We start from the raw sequence: 23,882 nt of genomic DNA, 5'->3' as shown, positions 1-23,882 counted from the left end.
TTACAGCTCCGCACCGTCCGCGCCGCACCGGGCCTGTCGCCTCTGCTGCACCAGTTGCTTGTCCAGTTCCCGGAGCTGCTTCAGAAAGCCCCGGTTGGGTAGGACACAGCGGTTCTTGGCCACTTGTTGGATGGCGTCCACCAGGGTCATGTTCCTGTGGATCATCAGGTAGGCCAGGACGAGAGTCGCCGACCGGCTGCGGCCCATGGCGCAGTGAACCAGGATCTTATCTGCAGTGGAGTGGGGAGAAGAAACACCTGCGTTGTAGGGGCAGGGTGGCCTGGAGGGTGGGGCATAGGTGTGAGGCTCACGCAGAGCCAGCTCAGATCCTGACTCTCCCACTATTGTAGGACCCTGGGCAGGTTACTGAGTGGCTGGGAGCCCCAGCTTCCCCATTTGTACAATGGGGATACTGTCAGTATCCTCTTCATTAGGGTCGGTGTGAAGGCAATTGGTGCAAAGCAACTTGATACACTGCTTGGTGCATATTAAAGGTTCAATAAGTCACAGATGTTATTATTGTTGCCTCGGTGAGGAGGAGGCGGGACTGAAACTGTTGCTTCCTACCTGCCAAAGCACCTCCAAGGGAGAGCCTTATGAGTTTTTTTTAACGCTCACTTTTAATTTATTATATTTATAATATATTCATATTATTTATTTACTTAATGCTTACTTATTTTGAATAGGGCAGCCATTAGGGTTCGGATTTCAAAAGGTATAAAATGATGGCATTGAAAAGCCTCCCTCGCACCCACCTCCTCAGTTCCCCAAAGCAACAAGTATTACCAGTTTCTTCTTCCGGAGAATTAGCTGTGCATATACATAGCAAGAACATATTTTTTCTCTTCTTTTCTTGCCCAAAAGGTAGCAAGCTTTACAAACTTTTCTATACCTTGCTTCTTCCATTTAACAATATATCTTGGAGGCCTTTGTATATCAGTCTCTGAAGAGTTCTCTCTTTGTTATTTTTTTCTTGTGGCTGCACAGAGTTCCTCTGTATGGATGAACCATAATCCACTTTGAACGGGATGCATTCCATCCCGTCCACGGCTGCAGGTGGATTGTGGAGGAGTGCAGGCTTTCTGCACCATTTGCAGTGCTGCTGCATTTGACCTCAGATAAGGAGAGAGCACCCACAGTCCCAAAGGGCCCTTTGAGGGGCCGAGACAGAGGGTGCAGTCTGCTTGCCGTGGAGTCTGTGAGCATTCACGTGGCCTCAGGAGCCTGCAGAGCCCTGGCTTTCTCTCTTGCAGTCCTGGGTTCGAGATCGGTTCTGCTACTAACCACCTGGGTGTGGCGTAAGCCACTCAGCCTGTGGCACCTCTACTTCCTCAGCTGTCAAAAGGGGCAGCAACCTCAGATCAGCTGTGAGCAAAGCCAATTCATTAAAAATCACACGGTCAGATTTTTTAAAAATTAAAATAGTTTTATTGTGTCATGTGGTATAACCAGGGGATGAATAGTCTTACAGCTTAGGTGACCAAATTGTCATCTAGATCAGCGGTTCTCTAAGCATGAGCCAAGACCCTGGGGGTTCCCAAGGTACTCTGAGGAGATCTGTGGAGTTAACATTATTTTCAAAATAGTCCTGCGGCGGTGTTTGTCTCTTTCACTGTTTTGACATTTGCACTGATGGTACAAAGGCAGTGGTGGGAAGAACTGCTGGTGCCTTAGCGTGAATTATGGCAGGGACACTGAACTGTAGTAGGAATCGTTGCATTCACCACCAAGCACTCTTGGGGAAAAAACAAGCCAATTTCCCTTAAGAATATCTTTGATGAAGCAGTAAAAATTAATTTTATCGAATTTCAGCCCTTGGTTACACTTCTTAATATTCTGTGTGATGAAATGGGACGTGTACATAAAGCACTCTGGCTGCATACCGAAGTACGATGGTTATCTCAAGGAAAAGCTTATGGGAGATTGAGTTGCAAGCTGAATTAGCCACTGTTTCATGAAACACCATTTTTACTTAAAAGAGTAAATGACAGAAAAACCATGGTAATTCAAACGGGTATTTGGCAGACTTTTTCTCGAAGGTGAACAAAGTGAGCCTGTCACATCAAAGAAAACAATTGAGAGTATCCGTTGCCAGTGATAAAATGCAAGCTTTCAAGCAAAAATTAGAATTTTGGAAAACTTGTATCTACTGTGAGATTGACAGTTTCACAATACTCTTAAGATTTTTCTGTTAAGATCGGCAGTCATATTAACAAATGTGTCTTCTGACAATGTACAGTGAAAGTGTCAACATTTGGAAGATCTGCATAACTTAGTGAACAAGATTTTCCACATAACCAATGTGAGATATTACAAAATCATGTGTGGGTAAAAAATCCATTCAAAATGCAGGAGAGACCAATGGATTTTCATGTAACAGAGTACGAAGTTTATAGATATGCTTTCAGATTCCACATCACAACTCACCTTTAAGACGCTATCACTTGTCAAGTTTTGGTGTAGTATCAAAGAGGAATATCCACAGTTTTCTGAAAAGGCTGTTAACATATCCCTTCCTTCTCCAGCTATATATCTGAGTGAGGCTGGATTTTCTCCATATACTTCCACCAAAACACCATATCACAACAGACTGAATGCAGAAGCAGATATAAAAACCCACCTGGATTCTCATAAGCCTAACATCAAAGAGATTTGCAAAAATGTAAAATAATGCCATGCTTCTCCCTACTTTATTTTGGAAAATATAATTTTTTTCATAAAAATATGTTAATATGCAGTGGGTTCACTTTATTAATTTTAAATAAATATTTTTACAATTTTCAGTTCTTATTTCTAATAAGAGTAGATATTGATAGATCTACCCTACATAAATGCTCTTTGAGGCCTTCAATAATTTTTAGGAGTGTGAAAGGGATCTGAGACCATAAAGTTTGAGAACTGGAAAATCTAGAAGCATCTCCACACTGGACTTCCCTGGTGGTCCAGTGGTTAAGAATCCCCCTGCCAGTGCAGGAGACATGGGTTCGAGCCCTGGTCTGGGAAGATCCCACATACCACAGGGCAACTAAGCCTGTGCACCACAACTACTGAGCCCGTGCTCTAGAGCCCGTGAGCCACAACTACTGAAGCCCGTGCGCCTAGAGCCTGTGCTCCGCAACAAGAGAAGCCATCGCAGTGAGAAGCCCGGGCACCACAACGAAGAGTAGCTCCCGCTCACCACGACTACACAACTAGAGAAAGCCCTCCACAAGAAAAAAGCTTCCTTCCGCCACTATCATGGCAACAGCTGGGCCGAATGAGAAATCACCATGAGAAGCAGCTTTCCATCCTTCAGGCCTCCATTTGGTGGCACTCGAGCTCACAAAGCACCTCAACATGTTTTATCTCATTTCATCCTTAATACAACCATCAAGATTTCATCATCCGCATCCCTGCTTTACAGATGGGGAAAGAGTCGAGGCGAAATGGCTGCTGGAGGTCACCCAGAAAGATGGTGCCATCTCTAGAAATAGTTCAAAGCAACTTGTTATTGAGACCCTACTGTGTGGTGGCTGCTTGCTGCTGTGCTCTGGGGACAGAAAAAGTAATGAGATTAGCGTCTCTGGCTGTCCCCAGCACTGCCACCACTGCCATCCCAGTGGCGGCCCTCTCCTGTGGTTCTGGGATCCCTTTGCTGGGGTCAAGCTGGCTGGGGCACCTTGAGCTGTGTGACCCCAGTGCTGTCCCTGTTCCTGATTCTTATGCCTGAGGCCGGGAAGGATGACCAAGGAGACACTCACGGATATCACCGGGTTTATGGAGCACCAGCAGGAGATGAGCTTGGCAAAGAACACTTCTGAATGGACGTGGCTCCCCGTGTCCCTCTCACCTCCACTCCCCACCTGCCTCATGGGACCAAGCCCAGGACAGCGGTGATGGTCAGCAACCGTGGCAGCATGAGCCGTGCAGATGGGCCCGATACCAGGCACCAGGATTCTCTTTCCCCACCCACCCCAGCTGGAGAGGCCTGCACACCCTGCCCTATGGTAAGGACCCTGCTGGTGGCCTTTCCGCACACACAGTGCTGACACAGAAGGCGCCCATAAAGAACTGTTAATTTTATCACGATTCGTTTCCACGAATCTCCACAGGCTAACCATGCAGGCCTCCAATCCCCATCGCTGAGCTGCAAGAGTGTGGCTGCCTTTTCCCCCCTGTGCACCTGGGCCAGAAAGGCCAGAGGGCGAGAAGCAGGGCGGCTTCTTCAGTGCTGGGTGGGGTTTGGGGGCGGCTGGCCCAGCTCATGGACATGACTGTCCTCCTGGACTGGAACGTCTACCTCTGGCATTCTAATCCCCACAGACTGTTCCAGAGGCTGCCTGGCCCCTTGCCAGCTCTGCTGATAACTAAAGCGTTTCTTCCTCCCCTGGCAAAAAGGGTAATTCTTTCTGCCATGACTAAAGACTTGAAACAGACGAAAGCTGTAGTTCATTAAGTCTTTAGGGAGCCTGAAGTCTGTTAAGTGGGAGGGGGGAGGGGGGAGAGAGGAGGAAGGGGATGGGGGTCCTCCGCTCCAGCAGAAGGTCCTCCCGGCTGAACTTTGCTTTCACGACAGCAGCACTAATGCTGTCAGCCGTGTGAGCTTGGTGGGCCTCCTAGGGTAGAGGACCCGTCCCCAGACTCTCAGGGCACTGCTCCCTCTTTGCTGTGTGGCTCTGCTAAGCACCACCCTTTGGGGCCCAGCATTGGATGGTGAGAAACTGCTCTCAGGAGAGTTCGGGAGACATGCAAGGAAGGCTGCATTCAGCCTGTTCACAGCATGGTCCATACCAGAGGAAGCCGAAGGGAGCATCGTCAGGCTTGGCATTTTCTAGGTCAGTGGCTTTCACACTTTTTTGTGTGACAACCGCCTCCCGCCCCCCGCAAATCATAAAATTCACAGCTAACAAGTACATGGGTTCAGCCTACCCCATATCTTCCAAGCACTTTATATGTTCGTTGTAGTCAGTCCTCAGAACAACCTGATGAGGTAGATGAAATTAGTATCCCTGTTTTATCGAGGAGGTAGCTGAAGTGCAGAGAAGCAATGTGTCTGAGTCACACAGCTGGGAAGTGGCAGGACTATGATTCAAGCCCAGGCCACTGAAGCCAGAGGACTTAGATGTTAAGGGGGCTTCACAGGTACGTGTGTATCAGACAAGACTTTCACAAACAATTTGTGCTTTTTTTACATGCAGTGTACGCTGAGGTCTTCTATTCTTTCCTAATCTTTTCAATTTTTTTTTAAAGAAATCCTAGTCAAAGCCACGAAATTGATTTTATAACCCACTGATAGGCCACAATTTATGTTTGAAAAATGATGGTTTCAATTAAATATTTCTCCTTTGGCCTTCACCAAAAGGTGAATTCCCACAATCTTATGAAGAAAAGCCAAATCCAGAACCTCTGCTGTTTACCTAATGGCACGTTTTCTCTGGCAACCAGAAGGTGGGCCTCTGTCACTCAAATCAGACGTATAGGCTAAGCCTGTTATCACCAACCACCCCCCTGACTTCCTTGGTTTGTGTGGGATGCCCTTTGTCTCCCACTCACTACCTTGGAACCTGCAAAAGCAGAGTTCCTACTTCTCCCAAAATAGTTCTGCACACATGGAAGTCCTCAGAAAAAGGATGCATGGCATGTTTTAGAACTGCCAGGGGGCAGGCTTGTATGTGCTGCAGTGGGTCAGGATACCCTTAAAATACCCTGAAAATCTGGTCTGATTAAAGCTCAGAAGCGCCGGAGAAACAGCCTCTTGCTCAAACACAGACTTCATTTATTTCTTCAAACCTACCGTATCCATAATAGATTGTAAGATGGCTTCCAAAGCAGCCTGTGGACTGTTTGTTCAAGTAAAAGAAAGAATAAAAGGAGAGTGGTGATACTAAAATCTGATCTTTAGAGCCGCATGGTATCCACCCTGGGATTTCTTAGAAGATTTCATTAAATTAAAACCACAGTAACTCAGCTCTGAGGTTGCTGTGCCAGGAGCAGTGAAGACAGTCCAAATGGGGCTCCCGAGGCAGTATGTTGTCCGTTCTTCTTTTTCTGATGAAGAAGGGCAAGTTCAGTTGTTTTAGATCCTATAACCAGCTGGAATGTCTCACCTTCCATGATATTGGGTGAGCTCTTATACAGCAAAGTCACCAGATGCTCAAAATAAGGACAAAGGACTCTTCCGTGAGGCCTGAGTGACAGAAGCGATGCCCGTTGGCCCCTGATTAACTCTGTGACCCTCAGCACATCAGCTGGCTTCTCTGGGTCTCTGTTTCCCCAGCTCTCAGGGCAGAACACTGTACTAGATTATCTCTAAGATTTCTCAAGAGTGTCTGAGGTTGCCTGGTGAGTTCTTTCGGAAGGGTCAGATCAGGGTAGGGCAGACACGGGGGTGGGCCCCATGTGGCAGATTACAGACCACAGGTACAGCTCTGCAGCACCACAAGGGATGCTTTTCAAAAAGAGGGAACGAGACTGGCTGTGAGGAGCCGTGGTGGGAAACGCTATACACTAAGCTGAAGCTAGCCAAGGAAGAACAGGAAAGACAGAGCGAGGAAAAGGACATGTCTTTGCCTTTTGGCCAGACTGTCCATCAACACCTCTTACATCAAGAGTATAATAAGGAATATACGAGTGCGTCTGGCTCCTAAAATGCTACAGGAGTGTCCCGTGGTTTTCCAGGGAGTGCCTAGACCCGTCCAGGCTGCCTACTGCCTGTGCCATACATGCTGAGCACACGCCATCTCCACGTATGGAGTCTCTGACAATGCTGACGAGCTTTTTATTTTGTTACTCTGACTACTCAGGGCACAGGTTACAAACTGATGGCCACTGGGTTTCTTTTGTCTGGGCTGTGCCGCGTTTTAAGAGATTTTCAGTTTGTTGCCAACACTTAAAATTTGAGCAATTTTACGTTAAAATCCAGATTGGAGACTTTTCATGAAAAGTCAGATCTACCACATTGGCACTGATTCTCACAAGACAATCATTGGTTGGGACTGAGTAGCGGCTGTCCCCTTTGGAGGGGACATGGGGCTCTCAGCTCAGCCACAATCACCCTCTCCCCTCCCCGCGGCCACACGCATGCGTCATCCATTTATGGCCTCTGCCTGGTCCTGAAGGGTTGGGGTTTGAGCCCTCAGCTTGAGGAATTCTTTAGATATGCAGATACAAAGGGCACAGAGAAGGGAGTCTGGCCTCCCACTGGCAACAGGGGCCTGCTTCCCATCCCCAGCCAGCTGGGCGAGGCCCACACTCCCTGCATGTCCTCTGACCTGTGGATATGCTTTTCCCTCTTGACTGTTTCTCAGCTAGGTGCTTGCGACCACCCGGTCTACCCGTCACGACCCACGCCAGCCTGACATCTCCACATCGATGCTCTGAGATCTGTCCAGGCCTAAACATATGACCCCAAAGCCCATTCTTTCCTAATCCGGCAGTGGGGGCAGACTCTAAAATGGCATGCCAGGACCCCGGCAGGCTGTCCTCTGCGTGTATCATACCACTGTAGTTCAAAGTTGGAATGTCTTTTTTTCATTTTTTTTTTTACCCCCTCTGGGGGTTGGAAACTTTATTATGATGATGTGCACGTGCTGGTGTGGTTATGTGCTTCGTGGTGCGAGACCTCTCTTTATCAAACACATCTGACAGCCTGCTGTGCACCAGGTTCTAGGCTAAGCGCTTTTTGTGGGTTACTGCTGATCCTCATTATAACCTTTCAAGGTAAATATTTTCATCACCGGATGGAGAAATCAAGGCTTAGAAATCACATTGTTGTGCAGCGTGAATTTGAATGCAGCCTCGTCTTCTCCAAAGCCTTCCAGGCCCCTTGCATTAAGGGGATGGTTGAAGATATAGTAACGGCAAGTTGAGCACATTAAACAGAATCGGAAGGATCGTGTGGTGGTAGCTTTTTGTTTTTTCATGTCAAATATGTTTTCAGTTAACTTCAAATACTGTGAGGCGAATTTCACCTTATGGTGATGAGTCAGAGTCCAGTTGCTTTTTTGATCCTGCTTGGAAACCCAGAATGTGCCTAACTCAAAAGATGGTCCATAAATAGACTCATAAAAAGGATGACTTTGAAATGAGGTATCCCCTAAGACAAGAACTTCAGCTCTGTGGGTTTTTTTTTTTTTTTCCTTCCCTCTGTCATAGCCTTCTGAGCCAAAATAAAGACAAACTCTGGGACTGTCCAGCAGACGTGGCCTAGGCCCAGCTGCAGGTTGCAGTTCCTGAAACAGGCCCGTTGGTCAGTCACTGAGTCTTGTAATCCCAACCACTTGTGGTAAGAAAGGCCTTTAGTAACTGTATACCCTGAATTATGTGATGGCCCCATAAAAGGGTGTGACACGTGGGGCTGAAGTCAGAGCACAGATCAGGGAGTTGAAGTCCCTCTGGCCTCTGTGGAATGTCACTGAGATACATCCTGCAGTAATCATGGCATATTGGCTCAGCCAGATACATACCTACACTGTGCCCTTCTCTCCAGAGTAGCCTTGTAGACTTTACCTGGATTAGGGCCGCTAAAACTGCATTTTGGCTACGAGGACTAGTACTGTGATTTAAAAGACGGTTAATTAACTTTGGGAAACTTGGACATCATAAGTGTAAAACTCAGATTCTCAAATATAGTTTGCCACTTAGAAAGAATAGGTTGTCAGCTTTCTACAGGAGGGTTCACTAGACTGAATATGCCTAGGGTGGGAGGATGAGGGCGGCAGGTATGAACTTGGTTGGCTGGCAGGAGAATCTGAAGTCTCCCCTAGATTCCCACTCAAGTCAGCTCCCTGAGGGTTTTCGAGCATCGAGGCCCTTGGCTATTAGTCTGGTCTGGACCCAGGTACAATTAGCACCTTGGCAGCATCCCACCTTTGAGGGCTCCCAACCACCCCTGTGCCTCAGGGAAGACAGATTCAGGCCAAAGGCCTCTCCTCTGAGCCCTCCTGATTCTGATTTCCCATAGCGGCAACCAAGGGCCAGACCCCAGCAGCAGCAAGCTCAGTGGTGCTCACAGCCTCCAGGGGAGCAGACATTTCCAGCAACCCTGGCAGGGCGGGATTTGCAAGGGGAGCTTACTTAAAGTGTGCAGATGCCTCTTCCCACCAGGCTGAGGGGCGGGGCCTCAGGCTGGGGGTGGGGCCTCGGGCTGGGGCGGGGCCTTGAGGTGGCCAAGGGCTGGGGGCGGGGCGCAGGCCGAATGTCTCTTACTGTGATCGTAGCGGAGTGCAGCATCAATGAAAGCGGCCGCTGGGTAGAAGAAGACGCTGAGGTCGAAGGTGGGCAGGTCATCGGCCTCGACGCCGTGGTACTCGATGGCCATGTCGCGGTAGTAGTCGGGCCCGGTGTCTACGTTCCAGCGGCCGTGGGCCGCGTTCAGCACGTGCGTGAAGCCTGCCTTCTGCAGGCTGTAGCGGTCCAGCGCCGTCGCCCTGGGTGCGAGGGAAAGAGGCTGGTCGGCTGCGCGGAGCCTTGGCCTGGATCTGGGGGAAAGTCGGGTGCAGCCCATGGGTTTCCACTCTCGATTCCGGCTTCCAAAATAAGGCCTGGCCGTTGAAATGAAGGACTTGCCTACTCCAAGCCCTGCTCTTACTGACCCCTTGGCCACTGTGCCCTATTCTTTTGTCCATTCATTCTTTCATTCACCAAATACAGAAGAGCTTGGTGCTGGAGACCCCAGTGGTCCGCGGGAGTGGACTGTCAGCTGCCAGATCCCCTCTAAGGCCATCAGAATAACCTGTTCATCAGGCAAAGCTGAATGTAAGGGAGAGGGCCACCTTCATAGAGCCTCGGGGAGACCCTTTAAAGCCGGCCCCTCCTCTGAACCCTCTGGATGTTGACAGTGTTTGGAGGTTGGGGCTCGAATGAATGGTTTCAGATGGGTCATTCAGGGAATTCCCTGACAGTCCAGTAGTTAGGACTCCACCCTTCCACTGCAGGGGCCACAGGTTCGATCCCTGTGCAGAGGAACTAAGATCCCACAAGCCAGTGTGTTGTACCCTCCCCAAAAAAAACCAAAAACTTGAAAAAAAAAATAAGATGGGTCATTCAGTGTGACGGTTTGATTGGGATCTGGCAAAATTCTTAATCTTGATGTTCAAGAGATTGGTGAACACAGTGCAAAACCTTTGCTTTGATAAGTGAATCATTGTCTACTTGGGCAAAGCACTGTTCTGAAGAGGAGAGCTGTTTGAGCAGTCTGTTACTGGAATTGATTTTAGGAAGTTCTTGAAGCCAAGAATTTCCAGGAAGAAAGAGTAAAAGTCATGTTAAAGTAGGTGGCTTTGGAACATGGGGCAAAGGAAGCAGGAGTTATTTCGGCCTAGAAGGGCCAGGGGATACTTTATTGGAGAGAGGGCTTTGAGCCTGCCTTACTACAAGTGTCAACACTTGGTGATGGAGGGGAAGAGGGAGGCAAGGGCATGCCCAAGCCAAAGAAATAGCACAACCTAAGGGATGGAGGCTGGAGATAATGAAGGGCTTCCAGGAAATGTTTATTATTTCCTGTAACCAATCATTTATCCCCAGTTTAATGATTTAGAATCTATTGTGTGCCGAGCACTGTCCTGGGTACTGATGATGCAGCAATAAGCAGGTTAGTCAAGGTCCCTTGGGAAGCTTAGATTCTGATGGGGAAAGCAAATAAGTGGATAAATAATTTCAGATAGCAGTAAGAGCTGTGTAGAGTGACCGTGGTCCTGTTTTTGGTAAGGTAGTCAGGGAAGGCCCCTGCGGGGAGGTGGCATTTAAGCTAAGACTGAGGGGTGATAAGGGCCTAGGCAGGGGAAGATTTGGAGGGAAAGTGTTTCCTCCAGGCAGAGGCAACAGCAGATGCTAAGAACAGAAGGGAGACTAGTGTGGCTGTAATAGCAAGGGTGGTAGTGGTACAAGGGGAAGCTGAAAAGGGGGGCTGGTCCACGGTGGGCCCTGTAGACCATAGGGAAGAGTTTGGATTTTACTCTAATGTGGGATGCCACATGCCACAGAGGAGTTTAAGGAAGGGCTGAGCATTGTTTACTTTTTTAAAGATCAGTCTGGCTGTTGCATGGAGATGGGTTGGAGAGGAACATAAAATAGAAGCGGGAGCTCTGTTGGAGGCTGTCGCAGTTATACAGCCAAGAGAGGAAGGTGGCTGGAGTAAGTCACAGCAGACTTGCTGATGGATGGGGAATGGGGGCAGGGAGGAGGGGACTGGTTTGACCAGAGCATAGCATATGAGAGGAGAGATGAGAAAGGTCTGGAGAGGGAGTGTGGGATTTGACCATGGAGTGCTTGGATGTCAGGATCTGCATTTGGGCGTCAAGGAGAGCTTTGGATGGTGTTTGAGGAGGGTGATCCCATCTGAGCTTCGAGATGACGTCTCCCTCAACAGCACAAAGCCCAGTTCTACAGCTCAGGGAAGAGGTGACAAGGGTCTGGAACTGTAACAGGAGGAGGCTAAAAGTGGCAATGCGCTCCAGCTGAGGACTCATCTCAAGGCCACTGGTAAAAGGACGTGGACAGAAGTGAGCATATTGGATGCCAACGTGGATCCACACCCTGAGCGGGGAGGCTCCATGCAGTAGATACACAAGCCATGGTCCCTCGGCCAAGGGCCCCTTGTGTATCGCTGCTTTCCTGGGGCTTTTTATTGGTCATGAGAGGAACCACAGTGGAGTCCAGTGTTTGGAAGACCTGAACACAGGCCTTGAGCTTTTAGAAACATGTGCAAACAGCCCATGGGAACTGAGGCATGGGGAGATGGGGAGTTCCACCAAGCCCCGCAGCTGGCTTTTAGGGCTGCCATCCTGACTACGAAACCCATTCTGCTTTCAATTTTTCCTCAGAAAGGTCTGTTTTTCATTTTTCTCCTCATCCCAAAGTATGTATACAACAAACATTATGCTTTGGGGACATAGATCTGCGCTCAATTAAAGCCTCCACTAATGCAGTCCATCTTGCTGAGTAGCAATCAACCTTACTTTGAGGTTGAGCTCAGTGGAAAAATTAAAATTAACTGTCCTTGACAGGAAGTTCCTACCCACCATAAAGACTGGTCTCGCTGGGTTCTGCAGCTGGGTTTCAACATAATCAACTGGCAGTAACTGTTTGCACTTTGCTGCTTTGGGGGTCAAGGATCAGGGTAGATATGCAACAAGACTCATTGCATGACACCTCTACATTCACCGCGCCGCCCCACCAGAGCTGGTTTTGACTGTGTCTGAGGGAGAGAAAAGGGCTCATGCGGAGGATTAGACCTGGTGGGTATCCTGAAGCCCATTGCAGGTTTTCAGGCTCTGTGGCTACCTGGGCCCGGAAGGGGAGGTGGTGTCCTCACACACCCCTCGGGAGATTTCCCCCAGCTTGGCTTACTTAGAGTCCAGTTGAGGGCTCTGGGTGGTATCCACGGCAGGATGGGGATTTGCAAATACACAGAGTGACTCTCAGTAGACAGTGGCTGTTTGGGAGGCAGATCCCCAGTTGGCCCAGACACCTAGCTCATCTATCACTGGGGGTGCGGTAGGGTCGGAGGGTGCTGCCTGGTGCTGCGTTGTTTAATTTTCTTAACTTTCAGGGCCACCTGCTCAGATATGTGGGAAAGACTAAGAAATGTGCCTCTGCTGAAGGAGAAAAGCTCAGAAGAAAAACAGGGTTAAGAAATGACTTCAAGGATTTAGGTGATTCAGGAGCCTAAACAGCAGTTTCTGGTTGTTTAAGAAAAATCTTAGGTGTAAGTAATCTATTGAGGACACGGGGGCGGGAGAGGGTAAGCTGGGACGATGTGAGAGAGTGGCATGGACATATATATACTACGAAATGTAAAATAGTTAGCTAGTGGGAAGCAGCCACATAGCACAGGGAGATCAGATCGGTGCTTTGTGACCACCTAGAGGGGTGGGATAGGGAGGGTGGGAGGGAGACGCAAGAGGGAGGGGATATGGGGATATAAGTATACATATAGCTGATTCACTTTGTGATACAGCAGAAACTAACACAACAATGTAAAGCAATTACACTCCAATAAAGATATTAAAGAGTTAAAATATGTCATTTAATTACAAAAATAACACATGTTCTATGCAGAATGTGGAAAACATATTCCCTCCCACACACACACAAAACACCTGTATTTCTACTCCCTAGAGATAAAGACTATTTGCTTTTTGATATAAGATCTTCCAGTTGTAAGCAGAAACTAACACACCATTGTAAAGCAATTATACTCCAATAAAGATGTTAAAAAAAAAAAAGATCTTCCAGTTGTTTTTCCATGAATAGATTTGTATATTTTATATAAAGCTTGGGGTGGGGGGTTACAATACTATATATACAGTTTCCAAAACTTTGCATGGTGATATATTGTAAACTCTTTTTTTGGAAGCATTTTTTAAAGTTTATTTTATTTATTTATTTTTGGCTGCGTTGGGTCTTCGTTGCTGCGCGCGGGCTTTCTCTAGTTGCGGCGAGCAGAGACTTCTTTTGTTGCAGAGCACGGGCTCTAGGCGCACGGGCTTCAGTAGTTGTGGCACACAAGCTCAGTAGTTGTGGCTCGCGGGCTCTAGAGCTCAGGCTCAGTAGCTGTGGTGCACAGGCTTAGTTGCTCCACAGTATGTGAGGTCTTCCCGGACCAGGGCTCGAACCCATGACCCCTGCATTGGCAGGTGGATTCTTAACCACTGCACCACCAGGGAAGCCCTGGCAGATGGATTCTTAACCACTGCGCAACCAGGGAAGTCCCTGTAAACCTCTTGTTAGGTCAACATACAGCCTTCAATAGCTGCATACTATTCCATTCCATAGGTAAATCTCAATTTTATCTCACCAAGCCCCTAGCTTTGGACATTTGTGTTCTCTCTCTCTCGTCTGTCTCTCTCGTCTGTCTCTCTCCTGGAGGCAGAGTGATGGGTGTTACAGTAAGAAACACTGTAAGCAAACAACTTGCTGTGTTTCTTTGGGCACATCTCTGTGTCCTTAGGAGAGATTTTTTTGAAGTGGAATTGCTGGGTCAACAGATATGAGCATTTTAAACACAGTTGATACTCGTTACTAAATTGTCTTCCAGAAAGTTTGCTCAAATTAACATTCCGATTTTTGTTCATTTCTAATTTCATAGACCAAAAAAATGTCTCATTTTCATTAATTTTAGCAATGAGGCTGAACATTTTCTCCCACATTTGTTGGACTTGTACGGTTTTACTTTTGCAGAACGTTGTCACATCCCTGTTTCTGACCCAGATCTCTTTAGCTCTTCTTCCTGCCTGTGAACCTCTGGCCTCGCTCTGGATTCTGAATCTGTGTTGGAGGGCCAAGAAAGGGACTTTCTTCCTCAGAGACCTTTCCTCCCTTCCCCCTTCTCCGGCCTGGACCAGCTTCCTTTCAGCCCCTCAGAGTTCCTCCAGGAAACTTGCTTTAACCAGCGTTGAGGAGTGGCAAGTAAGAGCAGTCTCCCTGGGCAGAGCTCTTGGCATTCCACTTTTTCGGACCTCTTGGGGGCCCTCCTGATTCCTAGCCTACATACCTCAGCCCCTGCCCGGAAGTCTATTTCCCACAGATGTGTACTGTCACAGAGAGGAGGAGGGACATGCAAGTACGCATCTGTACAAGCCATCCACCAGCTGTCTTGCAGTGGGGAACCAGCTGCTTCCGTGTTGCCAGGATTCTGCACTGGGCATTGACGAAAGTCCACTAAAGCTTGGGCAGTTCTCCGTACCCTCACATCTGTGAGGACCCACTGAGTTCCCGCACCTAATCATGGACTCCTGTTTGCCCACGGCCCACATCCTGTAATCTGGCACCTTATCTATTCTGATGCGTGTGACACTTGTGGTGGAACATCAGTTCGTGGGCATGACCCTGATGGTGACCTTCTCCTTCTCTGGAGTCTTGACCACACCTACTCCTTGCAAGTGAATTTTAAAACAGCAGGCACATTTCTAGCTTTTGATCTCCCTCAATTCACCTGATATGAAGGCAAAATTCACTAGCTGTCTGGTTTTTTGCGTGTTCTTGTTACTTGCTAATGATGAAGCTGTTTGGCTCTGCAGAAAACACAGGGCTCACAGGTGTAGTTTGTAAGCTTAAACTGCTGCATGAACCAAAACAATGACCCTCTGGGACCCTCAGTTTTCTTTATTTGTTAAATAGAACCAATTACATTGGCAGTACTTTCCTTACAAGATTCATGTAAAGTTGAGTGATGCAATATTCAAGTTTCTTTAAAAGGTTAAAAGATAAATTCCAGGGTGGGGGGCAAACAATAGGAAGATGCACGACAAAATGTTATCAGTGGTTATCTCTGGGTAACAGAATTATAGGGAATTTTAATATTCTTTTTGTCTGTGCTTTGTAAATTTTCAGTAATGAACATAACGTATATTCACTTAGTGGGTAAATATATACCACGATTTTTATTGATGTTCTATCCTTAGTTCTCAGGAGAGACTGTTGCAAAGCCATAAGGTGGTCTCGGTGTTTTTAACTCCTTAGAAATCTCTTCATCATCTTCTCCACCCCCCTAGACTCTAGACCTCCAAGGATGGAGGCTAAGAGGGGAAAGACAATGCATGGGAAGGCTGGTTTCAAGAAATGGTGTTGTATTAATCACTAGACTAGGCATTTGGCTAACCACGAAAGGAAATGGTTGACATCGCTGGGTGAAAAGCTGTCACCCAGCATGAGAAGGCCCAGCCAGGCCAGGGCCACCGCGTCTCACCCTGCGCACCTTGCCCACGACTGGTGCCCAGTTGTACCTTAGTCGCCTTCGGTACCTGGAGGCTCAGAGTCCAGGTTTTCTGGTTCTTTCAGGTGACATTCAGCATGTTAAATTGTCAACCTTGGCTGTGTTTTTGCTGCCCACCCTGGACAAGCAGGTCAAGTTTTAGCTCTACTTGGTGCCTCAAGGCTGAATTAGTTCTTTCTTTTTTGGTGGGGAGAGATTGCAGCTGTCCAGGTGCACCAGTGAGAGGTCCTCTCTTGAGCTGAGGACCGTCTCAGCCATTGATTTGCCTTCATCTCACTCTCCAGCCTCTTCGTCTACAGGCCAGCCCCAGAGCTGCCACTGGCTTCAGAGGCTGTCGGTCTGGTTGGGAGCAGAAAAGCAGAAAGGGTGAGCTGGAGAGGCCCCTGGCAAGTGAGCTCAGGCTGGGTGGAGCTGGCCCAGGCATTTGAAGAATCAGGCTTTATAGGGAGGGGCTGCTGGCTGTCGATGACCCCAAAAGCCAGACCTTAGAGGTGACTGTAGTTATAATAAAAATAGGGCTCCCACCATTCAGGCAGAGGCAGAGCAGCTTCACAGAGCCTTGGTGTTGGCTTATAGGGCTGCCTCTATCGTGAGAGGGAAGAGAGATTTCTCAATTATCCTGTTGCAACCAAGCCTTACTATGGGGAGCCTGTCCTGCCTGGGACTTTACAATCTCTTTGATGGTAGCCAGGATATTTCCCCTCCTGCTGACTACTGGGGAGAAGCAAGACAGAAAGAAAAAAGAATTTGCTCAGAAAATAGAAGATGTGAATGAGATTAAAGTGAGAATATTTAAATTACAGAAATTTAGTGCTTTCAAGCATCCTCAAGCACTTCTGAAGCACCCATTTAGGGACTGCTGATTGATAAGAGGTGATGAATTATTCTTATCTCATCATCAATGCCGGTCCCTGGCTCTCTGGAGGGCAACCCTTGGTTAACCTAATTTGAATCTAATTTGTATGACTTAAAAGTAGTAAAACAAGTACGTGCTTGAGCCTAATAAAGCCTAATTTATTTAATAAGACATTTCTTAAATAATTTTACTTTAGAGCTGGAAGGGACGTTGGAAATCATCCCTTTATTTTACAAATAAAGAAACTGAGTCCCAGAACAATAAGATGTTTTGCCAAAGGCCACACGGAATGGCCACCCACACTGGAGGCTTGAACTCTCTGCCCCGAATCCTGCTGGAGGGCTTTCGCTCTACTCCACACTGTCCCCAAGGTTCCCACTTGCAGATTCAGACCCCCTACGAAGTTGTAGGAAATGGGTGGGAGAGGGTGGCTGTGCTTTGAGCCCTTGAGCGAGGAAGACTTCCCCAGGAGGCCACCAAAAGGTAGCTGCCTGGCCTGCACTGACCCCCGCCGCTGACCCAGCACATTTCACACCAGCCACATCCCTCTGTTGGTGGCCTCTTCTCGCCAGGCTGTGGTGATGGTGGAGTGGGTGAGAGGATGGGGGGGACATCTCTGCTCTCCTCAGGCTGGTAAGCAACAGACACTTGGAGTCACCAGGCATCCCATTTGGTGATCCCCTTGGAATAAGCTGAGATTGAGAAAATGCTTTAGACGTTCTGAAACCCACAAGCGTGTAAGGCTTTGATGTGGTACTGCCCCTTCAGGCCTTAGGCCACCCGGGTCCCTGGAAGGCCGGGACAGCATCCATGGAGGGAGTAGGCTGGAGAAGGCCCATTAAGAGGGACTTCCTTCCTTCCAACCTGGACTTGGGTTCATGATAGCATCTCCTGGGAGAAATTTGACCAGGGGTGTTTTCTGTCCCAAGGCTGCCCTTAGCAGAGGGACGCTGAGTGGCAAAGTGTAGTGACTGTTCTTTACCTCCGTCTCACACTGTGAGTTGGATTTCCAGAAGCTGCCTGATCTCTAATAGTTCACACACAGTGGGTGTGCCAGGAACTGTGCTGAGAATCAGATGTATTAACCCATTGAATCCACAACTTCTAGGTGAAGAAACTGAAGCTCCGAAAGCTTGAGTGACTTGCCCAAGGCCACATGGGAACCAGTAATTTGACCCAGACGTTGTGGCTCCAGAGCAGATGCCCAGCCATTCTGTGCTTGAGGTGAGAGGAGTGGGGAAAGAGTGAGCTGCTTCTTGGGGGTCAGTCTGGTGCCCAGCAGGTCCCAGGCATCGTTGGTCTAGACTTCAGGAGCAGCCGGTGGCTCTAGCTGCCTCAGGACGCCCATTCTCACTCCTGGATCCTAACCACCTTAACTTGCAGATCCTTGGCTTTTAAGGATCTTAGGCGCTTTTAGGGAACGGAAACACTCAACCTAAACGCAAATATCAAATTAAAACTGAGGCTTCGTGCATGAGGAGCCAGCTATGAGCATTTCACTGCTCTGGCCAATGCCTACAAAGAGACGGAGAGACGCGGGCAGCTGTGCCTGCTTTCAGCCAGGCTGTAACCTTGGTGCGGTTGCGTTGACGGTGGAATTAACTTCTTTCTCGGTAAGCATCTGTGAGCCTCATTAACCTTGTTAAGTGGGTGTTAAGGAGGGACCCTGAGCAGAGATGGGGACAAGGTCAGGTGGGTGCTGACCTTGGTCCTCTCCTGGGCTGTGCACGCAGGTCACACACGCTGACTGTGGAGCCTGCCTAGACTGTGCGTGTGTGTTTGTTTGGGGGCTCAATTAGGCAGAGCTGGATTGAGTCAAAAGGGCAGTGACATTCCCTTGCTTGAAGGAAGCAAACTTATGGTCAGATGTCAAGGAAGTAAGCATATCTTATTGCGTCAAACCCTACTGTCTGTCACTCTATTACACTAGGCCATTTGTATCCTGCTCAGACACTCAGTGGCTTCCTGAATAAAGTCCCTTGGCCCTGACCTACCTTCCCAGGTTTCTTTCTCACTAAGTAGCAATAATAACAACATTTGCATTTGTCTGTTACTTCATAATTTACAAAATGCTTTCACATTCCATTATTTCTTTGAATCCTCTCAGTAACCATCTTTGGAGGCCCAGAAAGGTGAAAGGACCTACCCAAAGCCTCTGCACCTGGAGACGACTGTGGCTGTGGTACCTTGTGTGTTACCCTTTGGAATGTTTGCTGCCCATCCGGAGGGGTGTGTTACACTTTCCTGCCCCATTGTCATGAGGCTTTGGCATGGACTTGCTTTGGCCAGTGAAATGTGGGCATCAGTGTCTTGTGTCACTTCCAAGTCAGTCTGTGGTTTGCCATGTCTCTGTTTTCCCTCTGCCGGGAGTCTGACAATATCCCAGAGAGGGGCTGAGTCCTGAGTCCTGGAGTTGAGTGGAGAGACCATGGACATGTCACATGAGGGAGAAGTAAACCACTGTTCTGGTAGGCCAACAAGATGTTGGGGATACCTGTCATCACAGCACAGCTAAGTCTAAGCTGATCACACAGTAGTAAAACTTGGCTTAATCTCAGACCCTCTGGAAGCACATTCTCTACTGCATTCATCCCCAATGTTCCAGATGAATCGCCCTGTTTGTTCGCACCTCCATGCCTTTTCTCACCCTGTTCCCTCTGCCTAGAATTCTGTTGAAATCCTATCCATCTTCCAAAGCCAAGCTTAGAACTCACCACTCCTATGATGCTTTCTCAGATCCATAATACCAAGCACTTACTGAGCATTTACTATGTGGCAGCTACTACGCTAGCACTTCACTTGTTTTAATTCATTTAATCTTCACCTGTGAGATAAGCCTTGTTACTGTTGCCATAGAAGAGGAAGAGAGGTAAAATAACTTGTCCAAAATCACACACTGGTAAATGGCAGAGCCAAGACTCAACCCCATGCTCCTTCCAACCCACTACCTATTTCTCTTTCTATTCCCTGTTACATGTCTACACATCTCTTCTCCTCAACTGGAAAACAGCTTCTTTATCTGACTGACCACATTTTCTTGATCCTGGTTTGAGAATATATCCTGCCACTGCCTGGTGGTGTACCCTTGGGCTGGTCACTTAATTTCTCTGAACCTCAGTTTCCTTTTTGTATCCCCCAAAGCTCCTAGCAAGGTGCCCAGTAAATACTGACTGACTAAATGGATGAACTCCATGAGCCTTGGTTTGCTCATTTTTTAAATGGGAGAGATAATGGTACCTCCTTCATAGAGTTGTTAGGGGGGTTCAATGATGCCTAGCACAGGGCACGGCACATGGTAAGAATCCAATATAATTTGGCTATTATTACTATTATAAGCTGTAGGGAAGGTAAATGTAGTATGTAATATACAGAGAGAAAAAACTTACTTCTCACCATGGGGATTGGGAAGGCTAACTTCATGGCAGAAGTGATTTGAGTGGACTTTGAAGAATGCATAGAATCTGGACACGGAGATGAGGTGAAGGGAAGGGCATTTTAGGCAAAGGGAACAGCACAGAGAAAGACACAGAGATAGTGTAAATCTTTAAATCTTAATCCTCCTTCCCCTATTTATACCATTTGTAGGGTCAGATCTCAGGAAATAATCCTAAATATTAAAAATAAGTTTATGAGTAAAGATGTCCACTGCAGCATTATTTATAAAAGTGAGAACGTGAAAGTGACCGATATGTCCAATAGTAGGGAAGGTGGTTAAATAAATGATCTTCTATCCATTTGATATAATACATATATAATTATAGTTACTATTATATTATAATGAAATATATGAGAAGTATATAGTAAGGGAAAAGTTTATGAATGACGCTATGTGGAAAAGAGACAAGATAAAATGAATAATCAATATTGTCACAACTATATAAAAAGAATTTAAAACCAAATGTATCATGTAGAAAGTGTAGGAGGAAATGTACTGCAGTCTTAATAGGCTTGGCGTGATGGACTTGGGTGATTGTTTTGAGATATTTAAAAGTTTTCTTCCTTACATTAATCACTATTTTATTATTATAGCTAAACTTTTTCAGTGCTTACTCTGTACTAAGCACTGCACTAATATTTGACATATATTATCTCAATCCATACAGTCCTATGAGGAAGGTTCTCTTGTTAACCTGTTACAAATAGGGAAGCTAAGAGGTCTATATTTATACAATGAGTTTACATTACTTTTAAAACAGGAAAACAATATAGTTACTACGTTTATGTAATATTTTATTATTAAAAGATAAGAGATTCAGATTTCCCCCCCTTTTTTGCTACTTCAAATAATGATAAACATTGTACATATTTCCTTGTGTATTGGTACTCTTATTTCTGTAAGTCACATTTCTGAAAGCGATATTTGAGGTCAAAGTGTATGCATGCCTTTTTTATTTTGAACTAATTTTAGACTTACAGAAAAGTTGCAAAAATAGTACAGAGATTATTTGGCAATAAAGAAGAATAAAACACTGATACACACTACAGCTTGGATGAACCTTGAAAACAGTATGCTAAGTGTAAGAAGCCAGTCACAATTGGCCATTTATTATTATTCCATTTATATGAAATGTCCAGGATAGGTAAATACATAGAAACAGCAGATTGTTGGCTGCCTAAGGCTGGGGGAATATGGGGAATTGAGAGTGATTACTTAACGGGTTCAGGGTTTCCTTTTGAGGTGATGGAAATGCTTTGAAATTAGCTGGTGGTTGTACAGCTCTGTAAATATAATAAAACCACTGAATTGTACACTCTAAAAGGGTGAATTTTATGGAATGCAAGTTATATCTCAATAAAGCTATTGTTTTTTAAAAAGTAAACAATAGAGTCCCTATTTAGGGGAACCCACATTCCCCAATGTTCATAACTGAGAAATGATTGGATAAATTATGGTACAGCTATACTAAGGAATATTGAAAGTACAGAAGAGTATAATTCCTTTTTTCTGCTCAAAATTATTTAAAAGAAATAAAAATCTTGGGCTTCCCTGGTGGCGCAGTGGTTGAGAGTCCACCTGCCGATGCAGGGGACACGGGTTCATGCCCCGGTCCGGGAAGATCCCACATGCCGCGGAGCGGCTGAGCCCGTGAGCCATGGCCGCTGAGCCTGCGCGTCCGGAGCCTGTGCTCCGCAACGGGACAGGCCACAACAGTGAGAGGCCTGCGTACCACACACACACACACACACAAAAATCCTTTAAATGTATGCATATATTTCCTTATGTTTGCAATAACATACATAAAGTGAGCTTAATGCTGGTTACTCAGGGCAGAGTTAAGAGAGGACAAAGGGAGATTATGCAGTTTTTTATAACCCTCTATTTAGTTTAATTTAGTGTAAAAGGGCATATAATTTTTGTAACTTTTTCCATTTAAAAATATTAAGAAAAAAAAAGAAAAGGGGTTCTGCCCCTGATTTCCCATGACTAGACAGTTATCTCTAGGTTTTTAAGCAGCAAGGTGTTTATTAAAAATCACACATGCAGTGGTCCTGCACCATCTCAGAGAGATGAGCCATGAGCTGGAATCCTGGGGGATGGCGGGAGGAGCAGGAGTGCTGGTCAGGACGAAAGCTTCTGGGTTAGGCCAAACGGCATTTGAATCCCAGCTCTCAGCCATTTACTGAGCTGTGGACCTTGGGCCAGTTACTTAACTGCTCTGTGCCTCAGTTTCCTTGTCTTTAAAATGGGAGTAATTAGATGACCTCTCATTGGGCTGTAGTGAAAATAAAGTGAGGTCATGCATGCAAGATGCTTAGCACAGTGCCTGGCACATAGTATTCAATAAAGAATAAGTACAATTATTATTATTATTTACAGTAGGCACTTCCTAATTGTTTGAAGAGTGGGGAATGGTGACTATAAAAATCTAGAGGGGACAGTGACCTCAACTTTGCTAGGTCTACCGTGCTTCCTGACACATATGGTGATGTGCTCTTATGCCACCCACCTGAGAACTGACTTTATTTTTGCTGGTCTTATACCCATCTAAAATAAAAGACTACATTTCCCAGCTTCCCTTGCAGCTAAGGGCAGGGGAAGTCTTGGGTGGGACTTCCCTTCGGGAAGATGTCCTGTTCCTCTTCCTTGCCTTCAGCCTTCCGGTGGTCTGGATCCTACAGTTGATGGTAGGGTCCCTGTTAGCAGTGTCAGACCTTGAAGCAACCCTGGAGGAAGAAACCACACCCTGGGGATGGTGGAGGCCGAGCCTGGGAGCCTGAGCCCCTGGTGACCCTGGAGTCACTATGCCAGCCCCAGCTCGCCTTCCTCTGCACTTCTTTTATGTGAGAGAGAAACCAATCTCTATCTTGCTTAAGCCCCCTTTTTTTTTTTTTTTTTTTTGGCGGTACGCGGGCCTCTCACCGCTGTGGCCTCTCCCGTCGCGGAGCTCAGGCTCCGGATGCGCAGGCTCAGCGGCCATGGCCCACGGGCCCAGCCTCTCCGCGTCATGTGGGATCTTCCCGGACCGAGCACGAACCCGCGTCCCCTGCATCGGACTCTCAACCACTGCGCCACCAGGGAAGCCCAAGCCCGTTTTCTGAGTTTTCTGTGATAGGAAAATAAACCCAGCCCTAGCTAATAGAGTTCTCTCAGAACCAACCTAAAAAGCAAGAGCTCATGGCAGGAAGGTGGCGAGGGCTGTGCCCTGGGGAGGGCTGGCTACCAAAGGTGAGGCTGGGCCTCGCCACTTACTCATCGCCGATGTAGAGCTTGGGCCAGACCTCGTTGACATGCGTGTACTGGGGACTGCCCTTCCAGAAGAGACGCTCCAGCTCAAAGGCTCCGGGGGTACAGTAATCCTCAGCCTCCCCCTCCTCCTCCACCTTCGGCAGCAGCTTCTTGGCAGACGGGTAAGCATTCTTGAGGCTTGTCTTCGGTTCTCTGGATGTCATTTTGGAGCCAAGGGATTTTCTTTCCTTTCTGCAGCTGGTCATGAAAGAGGGTCAGGATTGCGGTTAGCAGGGACAGAGGTAGGGAATGGGCTTTACAAAAAAGAGGAGGGTATATAAGCTGGCATTTCCCTAGCCTGTTATGCTCCTGCTTCCTCTTCCCAGGCCACAGAGGTCAATAGGGAAGGCCATGATAGCAGTTAAACAGCACTTCCCCAAGATTCCATTCTCCTGCAAAGCAAGCATGCTGGGCACCCTCCGAAGTGGGCATTTGCTGCAGACACAAACAGGCTTCAGGTCTAAGAAATCCCTGCAGGCTGCCTGTCCTCTGCCACCTTTCTTTTAGATTTAACCCCTTTTTTGGTGCCTGTTTTTTCCTTTATGTGACCGGAGTCTGCTGGCTCAGGCCATTTAGAACCTGAATAAGAAGGCCCAGGAGGTCCC

At 47.2% G+C, this 23,882-nt stretch overlaps 1 protein-coding gene across 1 annotated transcript; it reads right to left on the bottom strand.

The window, feature by feature from the left end:
- DUSP29 (dual specificity phosphatase 29) lies at positions 1-23,483 on the bottom strand (the record flags this gene model as incomplete). Its single annotated transcript, XM_082855178.1, has 3 exons — positions 1-230; positions 9,187-9,407; positions 23,242-23,483. The coding sequence occupies 3 exons, from the start codon at positions 23,481-23,483 to the stop codon at positions 1-3; spliced, it is 693 nt and encodes a 230-aa protein (XP_082711304.1).
- Between the last annotated feature and the right edge of the window lie 399 nt (positions 23,484-23,882).

This window comes from Leucopleurus acutus (genome assembly GCF_964270905.1).
Source record: "Leucopleurus acutus genome assembly, chromosome: 14".
NCBI classification, from domain to species: Eukaryota; Metazoa; Chordata; class Mammalia; order Artiodactyla; family Delphinidae; genus Leucopleurus; species Leucopleurus acutus.
This window is presented reverse-complemented; position numbering and strand designations above follow the sequence as displayed.